At 43.5% G+C, this 10,419-nt stretch overlaps 1 protein-coding gene across 1 annotated transcript; it reads left to right on the forward strand.

The window, feature by feature from the left end:
- Positions 1 to 130: 130 nt before the first annotated feature.
- On the forward strand, positions 131 to 10,213 carry tlr22 (toll-like receptor 22). The gene is made up of 3 exons (XM_088933169.1): positions 131 to 1,641; positions 2,170 to 2,229; positions 3,949 to 10,213. Exon 3 carries the CDS (start codon positions 4,145 to 4,147, stop codon positions 7,013 to 7,015), a length of 2,871 nt encoding a protein of 956 aa, XP_088789295.1. The 5' UTR covers positions 131 to 1,641; positions 2,170 to 2,229; positions 3,949 to 4,144; the 3' UTR covers positions 7,016 to 10,213.
- Positions 10,214 to 10,419: the final 206 nt, after the last annotated feature.

Raw genomic sequence — 10,419 nt, forward strand, 5'->3', positions numbered from 1 at the left:
CAAGGTCATGGGGCAAGTGTCCATAACTCTGGGGTGGGCGTGGAAGGCTATTACCAGTGCTCTGTGGGCACTTCAATAGTAGTGGGGTAATACCAATATATGACTGGAGTAAAAGGTGTCTAGGTTATGCACAGGTAGGTACATCCACAGTAAATACGGATCAAGGTTACAGAGCCCCGGTAACCTTGCACAAGGAGGCTAGGGTACATCGGTTTAACAGGGTGGTCGGTGATGTGGGCCGTGTCTTGGTTTGGTGTGGTGGGTGGGAGTGATTTCAGACTGATCCAGAGGTTCTTGAGTGGCCCTCCCTGTGTGGGGCTCGGCGTTTAATGTTTCCAGAGATTTGGAGCTGATATCCGAGTCTGGTAAGGACATGACAGAGGTTAGAAACAAGAGGGGGCTCATGTGGTCCGTCTAGCTCATTCGGCAGCTCATTGATCCGGGAATCTCGTCCAGCTGTTTCTTTGAAGAAGCCGGGGTATTGACTTTGTCAGTATGGCTGGGTAGCTTGTTCCAGGGCCGCGCAGGGTAAAGAAGGGCTTCCTGTTCTTGGATACAAATGTAGTGTAACATACTGTTTGCACCTGTGTTGCTTTAATCTGCGTGGAGCACAGGTCTGAAAACCTAGCCTACACAATGCATTCCTGTGAGATTACCACCAAGCTCCAGACGTTTGCTCTAGCTCTAATAACAGCCCAAAACGCCATCATGCTACAGCAACCTGAGCATTATTTCTCCTTTCACAGAGCTCGGCCAGCAATTCGATGGATTCTCACAGGTAGACATGCTCTCCAGTTCCCAGCTGAGACCAAGAGCTGGCATCCACCCAGATACCACCCTTTGCCAGTATTTTATTTCAAGTGTGATCATCCTTATTGGAGAGCAGTCACGGAGCCACGATGTGGCAGGGACTGCTGCAGGACGTCTCGTGGTTGCCGGTTGGTGGTTCTTGTTTCAGCAGCTTTAGCAGCTGTAGTGGTTGTTGTGTGGAAGTGATCCACCCGGTAACCCCTGGGAGTGTTTCATTCAGTCCTTCCATGTGTTTAAAGGCGTAAAGATGGATGAATGGAGCCTGAATGTCCAGGGAACTTCATGGTGTTTGCCAGCACCATTCCCAGCATTGCTGCGTCTCTTTCCCTGAGCCACAGCATCATTGCGGTGACAGTAGAATGGTCAGAGCACTGTGCCTTTCATTCTTGCAAGCAACCCATTTACACATTCAGATTCACAAGTACTCTGTACTTACCATGGTGCTGCCACATTATGTCATTTCTTACTAGGGAGAGAATTAAGAATTGTAAAAAAGGGGCTGCATTTCTAACATTATGTGTTACATCATAGCTTCTCACTGTATTATACTATAACAGGTCATTTAGCGTTTCAAAATTAGTACTTAGCGGTGAAAACGCATATTGTGTTTCTAAAGCATTTCGGCACATACTGCAACAGGAACCGTTAAGAATTAAAAGCTGCACGAGCACTTTTTCTAGACTATTTAATGAAGTTACATGTCCTAACTGAATGACTTTATGCTTTTGTGTTGCATCATGTATTACTTAAGACCATTTAAGAAGCCGTCATGAAAAAGAAGAAAACATTAAAAAACAAACACAAGAAAACATAAATCGTCAAATAAAGAAGGTAATTGTCTAGTGCACTTCCTCTCTCAATTTAAAAGGAAAGAAAAAAAAGGAACTGCCATTTGGCTATTAAACAAAGGAAAAGAGAGATTTAGACAGAAAGTAGTGGAATGTTCTGGACAAACAAGCCAGTTATTTTTTTAAACTGGTCTGTGGAAAGGCACTGTGTTTTGTTCCAGAGCAGTTCTGCATCACTTTAATGCCTCTAGCTCGGGCAGCGTGATGAGTAAGAAACACAAAGGGAAGATCCTGGCAGCCTCTGCAGACTGTCGCTGTGTTGTTGCCGTGGGAGGGCTTCCTTAAAGCGCACTTCCTCACTGCCGTCCCCCCTGACGGCGCGGAGACGCGGTGGAGCTGGGGAGGACCCGGACTGCCGGGATCTTCTGCGGGGAGCAGCGGCTGGATGGACGTTCAAGTTCCAGTCCAGTGTTTCAAGTTTCAAGTTTCAGTCCAGTGTTTACTTTGTTATTTTGGTATTTGTAAGGTATCAAAGATATTATCTGTAAGGTAATTGTGCTTGTTCTGTCAGTGCAGAGACGGGTGAAGACAGCAGTAAATCCCAGCCTCAGCTGTGCTCAGAAGTGCGATGGTGAGTATTATTGCATTTGACTGTTTACTTAAAATATGTATAAATCAATTCCATGAAGGTAGTTAATGTTGAATAAGTATGTAGGAACTGCATAAGAATAAGATTTGTTACACAAGAGAGGAGGCTTTTCGCCTTCTGAAACTCCTAGCAATGATGATGGGAAACAGAACAATTTTCAGTTTGTTCCCCAAACGATTTTGTATAATATGTAGACATAAATACAAGTACTGTATTATATTGTGTGTAAAAGCATCAATCTCGTGGATAATTGCACACATTAAGAAACTACATGGTTTCAATTAGCCTTCACAAAGAATATAAGATAAGATCACTTTATTGGCCATATACAGTTTCTTGAATTAGGAATTTGTCTTTTCACATACCCCAACCTGCTCTCTATGAGACACACAGGCAGGGAGAGAAGCTGGGGGTCAGAGCGCAGGGTCAGCCATTTATACGGCGCCCCTGGAGCAGTTGGGGTTAAGGGCCTTGCTCAGGGGCCCCACGGAGTAGGATTCCTCTGCCGGCCGCGGGATACGAACCGGCAACCTTCCAGACACAGTGCCACCACTCTGCCCCTTTTTAAAAAAATATTCAACCTGTTTAAAAAACGCAGGTTAAATGGTGACATGTTGGAATGGATACTGGTTATTATGAACACTTCCATATGTGGACAGGATCATGCAAGTAAACGTCGGCAGGGAGGTTACAGTGAATTTCTAACAGGCCCCACGTATGGTAAAAAAGGAAACGAAACTAAAACGCAAATACTTCACCCGAGAAGGCTGCTATAAGTACATTGCCCAATAATCAGAATTTAAGAGAAAATAATTAAAGGTACACTCGACTGTACACATGTACAAACAAAGGGTATTTGTCTAAACTAGCCAGTGTAGCCAGCAGCCATATCATTCTGCAACTCACAACTGGCATCCCCACTGGAGCTCAGCAGGTGTGAACCTGGTCAGTACCTGGATCGGAGACCTCCTGGGAAAAACTAAGGTTGGTGCTGGAAGAGGTGTCAGTGGGGCCAGTAGGACGCGCTCACCCTGCGGTCCATGTGGGTCCTAATGCCCCAGTATAGTGACGGGGACACTATACTATAAACAGGTGCCGTCCTTCGGATTAGACGTAAAACCGAGGTCCTGACTCTCTGTGGTCATTAAAAATCCCAGGGCGTTTCTCGAAAAGAGTAGGGGTGTAACCCCGGTGTCCTGGCCAAATTTCCCATTGGACCTTACCAATCATGGCCTCCACATCTATGAATTGGCTTCATTACTCTGCTCTCCTGCCCACTGATAGCTGATGTGTTCTGGCGCACTATGGCTGCCGTCGCATCATCCACTGGTGGTGGTGGAGGGGATCCCCATTACCTGTAAAGCGCTTTGAGTGGAGTGTCCAGAAAAGTGCTATGTAAGTGTAAGCAATTATCATTGCACTAAGAAGTGCTGTAACATACTTTGCAGATGAAAAAACAGGCTCAACCATTTAGTTAAATGTTTCAGTTGAAACACACTGTAGGATATTTTTAGGATTTACTGAATATAAGATCGGAGTGCTGAGTTAGCCCACAGTAAGAACAAATTCATTTCTGCTCCATTAAAAATAAGTTGTATGTAATTCTACATGGTCTGATGTTTGGTTCCCCATCTATTTGCAACGGGCTGTAAACAGATATTCTATAGGATACATTCATACACTTCCACTTTTTTTTCACAGGAAGTTTTCATAATAGGATGAAGATGATTAACGCAGTTTACCCCTAAAAAGCAAAACTTGTTCCGCAACAGTTCAAAACAGAGCAATATCTGAGTCACGGGCATTGTCGCTACCGGAAATTCTCTAGTCATCGTCAGCTGCAGAGACTGCTGGACTTTCTACAAAATAAAAAATATTTGTACCTTTGGGGAAGAGCATGTATTTTATTTATCTGTTCTCATGTTGCCTGCTGCCTACCTGGGTTCGTTTTGCACCGACAGCTGGGTACTCCCTGGGGAGCTGCGTGGCTCATGGCTCTCTCAATTATACCAACAGACTGAAGGTGCTCTGCTATTCGGAGCAGTTACGCCTTGTGCCGTCTAACATACCCCCCAATGTCACAGTTTTAGATATTTCAGATAATCTCATCTCACGGATCCAGCTCGAGAATTTCAGAAACCTCACCAATCTGAGAGTTTTGAACGTCTCCCATAATCTCATCTCGCGGGTGGCTGAAGGGGCCTTTAAGCACCTGGTTAACCTGCAGGAGTTGAACATGGCCCGCAACAAGCTATCCGTACTTTCAGAAAACATTTTTGAGGGGCTGGGCAATCTGACAGTCCTACAGCTGGGTGACAACAACATTAAGAGCGTTGAATCCACGGCCTTTCGCTTTCTTCTGAGCATCAGATTTGTGAATTTGACCACGAATGAGCTCCAACATCTCAACAAGGTCAGACCCATTCTGAAATTTCCTCACCTGCAGCAGCTACATGTTGGAAACAACAGCCTTTTCACTTTCCAAACTGAAGACTTGTCAGATTTTCCTTTAGCCCTAAAAGTGCTTGATTTATCCTGGAATCCGTTAACAAAACTTAACGTTACAACCGACATCCTTCCTAAACTTGAGAGTTTAGACCTGTCATATTCAGGTACAAATGGTAGTGTAGAATGGTACATCCGAGACGGTTTTCTTCTGAGAGATGTGAAGAAACTGTCATTAAATGGTACCAACATTTCGGAAGAAGTACTATTTTCTGTGTTGCAATGCCTGAACAGCTCTTTGGAAGTCCTGACAATGAGCAACTTGAAACATCTAAAAGTCAAAGCTTTTTTGAAACTAACCTGTCAGATGCTTCCTGTACTGCGGGTCTTTAACCTTCAAGGGAATAGTCTGGGCTCTCTCGGAGATGGGCTTAAGCCTTGCTCTCTCTTACGTGATTTGGATTTATCGAGGAACAAACTTGTTCAGCTTGCAGATTTTGTATTCAAAAACATGTCCCAGCTGCATGCTCTGAACCTTTCTTACAACCAGCTGAATGCAGTCCCGGTTGCAGTACGAATCATCACCAGCCTGGAAACTTTGGATCTCAGTTACAATAGCATTAGCGAGCTGAAGAGCTCAGATTTTGCCAAGATGACCATGCTTAAAGAGCTCTACCTAGTTAACAATCTTATTAGAGATATTAATGGTTCTGCCTTTCAGGACCTGATAAATCTTCGAAGCCTTAGATTGGGAAAGAACCACATTTGGATGATTACATATCCAATGTTTTTAAGCCTGCGCAAGCTAGTGGTTTTGGACCTCAAGTCAAACCAACTTAGTTCTCTCAAGAATGGTACCTTCCAAAATTTGAACTCCCTTAAATTACTGAACCTGGTGGATAATCAGGTTAGTGAAATAGAAGAAGGTGCTTTTCAGGGGCTGCTTAACCTAACTACACTGCTACTGGGCTCAAATAAGATTACAGGAGACATCCTAAGAACAGCTACTGTCTTTTCAGGAATGCCTGCCTTGAGAGTGCTTCAGCTTTTTGATAATTTTATATCGTATGAGAGCACAGCAAAGCTCAAAAGCCCACCTTTCTCTTTACTGAAGTCCTTGAAAACATTGTCACTCAACAGCCAGGGTCACGAAGGCCTTCTCAATCTGCCTTCAAACTTTTTAGAAGGTCTGGACTCTCTAATAGAACTTCATGCTGGACGTCTGAACATAAACTTCCTCCACCCCCAGACTTTCAACTACACTCCTAAATTATCCTTCCTTGATATTAGCAGAAATGCGATTGGCAATCTTACTCCACAGCTGTTTCAACCAATCCCAAACCTAACCGAATTCATTCTGACTCAAGGGCGTTTGCAAACCTTAGACTTCCTGATCCACGCCAATCTCACCCAAGTGAAGATCCTGCGAGCCAAAGGCAACGAGTTGACCGTGATCACCGAATCCCTCATCCGCTCATTGCCATCGGTGAAATACATGGACCTGCGGGAGAACAGCTTTTCCTGTGACTGTGACAATTCTTGGTTCCTGAAATGGGCTCTGCATGACACGTATGCTCAAGTCATCTACATGAACACGTATTTATGCAAATATCCGCCGAACCTGAGGGGAATGAAACTGATTGACTTCAAAATGGATTCCTGCAGCGTGGACTTGGAGTTCATCTGCTTCATTTCCAGCACCACACTGGTCGCCCTGACCCTACTGGCCTCTTTCTTCTACAGATTCCTGCGCTGGCAGGTGGTCTATGCCTACTACCTCTTCCTAGCCTTCCTCTATGACAACAGAAAAAAAAGGAGAAGGCCTGTCCAGCAATACCAGTATGATGCTTTCGTCTCGTACAACACGCATGATGAGCTCTGGGTCCTGAGGGAGCTGCTGCCCAACCTGGAGCAGGTCCAGGGATGGAGGCTGTGTCTGCATCACCGAGACTTCGAGGCCGGCAAGCCCATCATCGACAACATCGTGGACAGCATCTACAACAGCCGCAAGACCATCTGCCTGATCAGCCGGCACTACCTGGAGAGCGAGTGGTGCTCCAGGGAGATCCAGGTGGCCAGTTTCCGTCTCTTCGATGAGCAGAAGGACGTGCTGATCTTGGTCTTCCTGGAGGACATTCCTGCCTGCCAGCTGTCCCCATACCACAGGATGAGGAAGTTGGTCAAGAAGAGGACCTACCTGAAGTGGCCCGGACACAGAGAAGAGACCAGGATGTTCTGGCACAAGCTTAACATTGCTCTCCAAACTAGGGGAGAAGCTGATGAAGAAAACCCGCTCCTGTCTGGTTTAGATACCCAGGACTGAAACGGATTTACTTTGCGTCTTACTTAGGAATACCTGATTATAGCTAAGCTGTCTAAAACAGTATGTCGGCACACAACATCAATTAAAGAACCCTTTTAAACATGGAGTCCTTTCTCCAAGGATACTTTTCTATTCAATTCTCAGCTCTCAAAAGAAGACAAAAGGATTGAACATGTGCAAAAATGGCCATAAGTTTTCTACTGTATGTAATCAGAGGAGCTCTTGAAAATAATAATTCCTAACACTTATATAGCGCTTTTTTGGACAGTCCACTCAAAATGCTGTACAGTTAAGGGGCTACCCGCCATCACCAGTGTGCAGCTCCCAGCTGGATGATACGACGGCAGCCATAGTGTGCCAGTCACCACACACCAGCTATCAGTAGGGAGGAGAACAAAGTGATGAAGCCAGTTCGGAGATGGGGATTATTAGACGGGCATGATTGGTAAGGGCCAGTCATTTTTAATGACCACAGAGAGTCAGGACCTCGGCTTTATGTCTCATCCGAAAGATGGGGCCATTTCACAATGTAGTGTCCCCGTCACTATACTGGGGCATTAGGACCCACACAGACCGTGGGGTGAGCTCCCCCTACTATAACCCCACTAACACTTCTTCCAGCAGCAACCTTAGTTTTTCCAAGGAGGTCTCCTTTCCAGGTACTGACCAGGCTCATACCTGCTCAGCTTCAGTGGGATGCCAGTTGTGAGTTGCAGGGTGATATGGATGCTGGTCAACAAAGAAGTTTTAGCTTAGAACTTTTTGGATAAGCCCTACATGTGGATGGGTGTTATTTTCCTATTTTGTTATGGGAGCGTGTTAGAATATTATTCTAAACAATTCACAATTGGTTGCCCAACCTTCGATGAGCAGGAATGTTTTTCTAAGGTTATCATACATCTCTGTGATTAATGCAGACAGTAATGGACTGTAACCCAGTGTTCACAGCTGTTCCTGGTTCAAGTGAACTTAAAGCTTCAAACAGATTGAAGGTGGATATTTTGATTGTTTTAATTAGTGGTTGAATGAAGGTGTCAAGCTAACAGAGAACCGGACAAGGATAAACTGGATCAATACTGAAACACACCCATGTTACATTAACTTTTGGAGGAGCCACAAGGAGGAGCCAGAGCTCTCCAATTCAGGAGTCTCCAACTACTGCAAATCACAAGAGCCCGAGTCCTGTGTTATAAAGGTTAGGGCAGGGACAAATGTAAATTTATAGACAACTAAGTAGTACAGTAGTTTGTTACATTAATGGGAACTCTGGTAGTTAAAGCCTGTCTGGTATCATGAATTTTGACCATTAAATTATCACAAAATACCTTAGCAAAAACTTTAAAAGCTGAGGTTTTAATGATTATCTATGCAATTTGCTGGGCTGGTACTCTCCGGGACTTAAATTGAGATCTTACTAAGTGCTTCTCATTATTAGTCCTGAGGTACACCTGTGAGGTATACGTGTTCAGATCTTCAGTGGAGCTCTTTCTTTATTAAGCTAATTAGACAATCAATTATTTGATTGTCAAAAGATTTTATAAATAATTTCAGCTCTTAAAATGTAGGTACCATGTGAATTTTACTAATGAGAATGTTTGGCAGTGTAGTGTTTGATAATGTGATTCCTACCTGTTACTCTGCCCATTAATTGAGAACTTCCTGATACATTTTTATAGCTAATTTTTATATAAAAATGTAAACCAAGTTGAATTGCAGATCTGTTTGTTTTATTGCTTGTATACAGTATAATGCTTGTAAAAGAGGTCGTTTCTGAAACTCAGACCTGGGTACAGCCAGGGCTTAAAATTAAGCATTTGAATAAACTGAGGTTTCATCGAGAGCTCAGCTGAAATAAAAACTAGAAGTCAGGGGCATGGTCGGAGAACAGGATTATGAAACCTTGCTCGGTATGAGGGATTCTCCATCCTGCTCCTGGCGGATCTCCCCCCCTCCAGGTGCTTCCTGCAAAAGAACCCAAAGCAGTGCTTTAGTTTTGCCATCATGCAGAAGGGTTTTTGCTTGAGTCCATAATTCTGCACTATTTCATTGTCTACAACTTTATGCAATGTAGTGTTCGTACATCAAGGGGAAATCACGCCAGTCCTGGAGGGCCAGAAGCTCTCTGGTCTTCCTTCCTCTTCGGCCCTTCATTAACTTAATTAGCTTTATTGGACAGAGTTGGTTCCCCCCTCTCATACATGTGTTCAACATACAGACATGGGGATGTCTTATTAGAATAATCTTTTTTATATATGCTAGACGAAATGGTATGAGATCTAAAGAACAGAGTCCCAGTGGCAGGCTGTGCGTGACCCTGTTTAAAACTGGAACGGGCAGTTCAGTCTCACAAGCTTGTGACCTCAGCTGCAGGAGATCCTGCCAGATAAAAAAGGAACAAGTCTGGAATGAAGATATTTTGAAACCTTGCTCGGTATGAAAGGCCCAGACTACCCAGGCTGTTATTTCTGCTCATAGAGACCCAACATGCTGTTCAGTGGAGTTTTCTGATATTGTGGCCAGTGTGGGTATTGTACATACATGTGTGTAATGGAAGCAATAAATGCAGTTCTTGCTGGTGCTACCACATGGAGACATTAACTGCATTTCAGATTTTTATTTCCTGAATTCTGTTCTGTGTAGTACCTCAGTCAGTAAAAATTAATGTCATAAACCTCGCCTGAGGTTGTCCTTTTTTGTTTTTGGAGTAAAGTCAATGTTTTATTTTCTCATTCACTTTTTATTGTATCAGTAACACAGATCATATGGCAGTTTACATGGTAAGGATCATTCAGCCATGTGAGAGCAATTTTAGCTTGCTTTCTCAATTTAGTCAACCATGAAGTTGAAATAAGAAGTGTTAAGGAATGTTCTGTTTTTAATGCATCATAATGTTGTGCTTTACTTTTAATAAATTATTTATATTTACAGTTACAATATGTTTAGACCTTTTAAGTTAAAGCTTGACAACACAGCTACACAACGCTTGCTGTATTATACACTATCTAAATGGCTGAATATCTGTTTGGAAAAAAGACCACATTCAGAAAAATGTGCAGTAGGATATTTTGTTGTAAAAAAACATTTTTGTGCAGTGCTGGGGGTGGGACGTTTGACGTACGTATTGCAGTTTTTGGAAACCACTTTTTGGAAACATCATCAATGGACACTTACTCCATGTAAAATAAATTTCTGGGAAAAGAATATTGTCTGAAGGTCAGATCTTTTTTTGTTCTCATTGGGGAACCATGAATTTGCAAGTTCCTTTTCCTGTTTCTGTTACTTCATCCGAGCAGTAACAGAAGACTGTCCTTATTTGACAGCAAAGAAAGCTTTAAAGTATTTCGAAGCTGAAATGAAACGTTTAGTTCTCTTGCTCGGTGGAGGTTGGTGGTGTTGGGGTTGGA

Source organism: Atractosteus spatula, chromosome 14 (genome assembly GCF_055471065.1).
Source record: "Atractosteus spatula isolate fAtrSpa1 chromosome 14, fAtrSpa1.hap1, whole genome shotgun sequence".
Lineage (NCBI taxonomy): Eukaryota > Metazoa > Chordata > Actinopteri > Semionotiformes > Lepisosteidae > Atractosteus > Atractosteus spatula.

Bases quoted from the DNA above. Each gene is read 5' to 3' on its own strand.
- tlr22 (XM_088933169.1), top strand. From the start codon at position 4,145: ATGTATTTTATTTATCTGTTCTCATGTTGCCTGCTGCCTACCTGGGTT.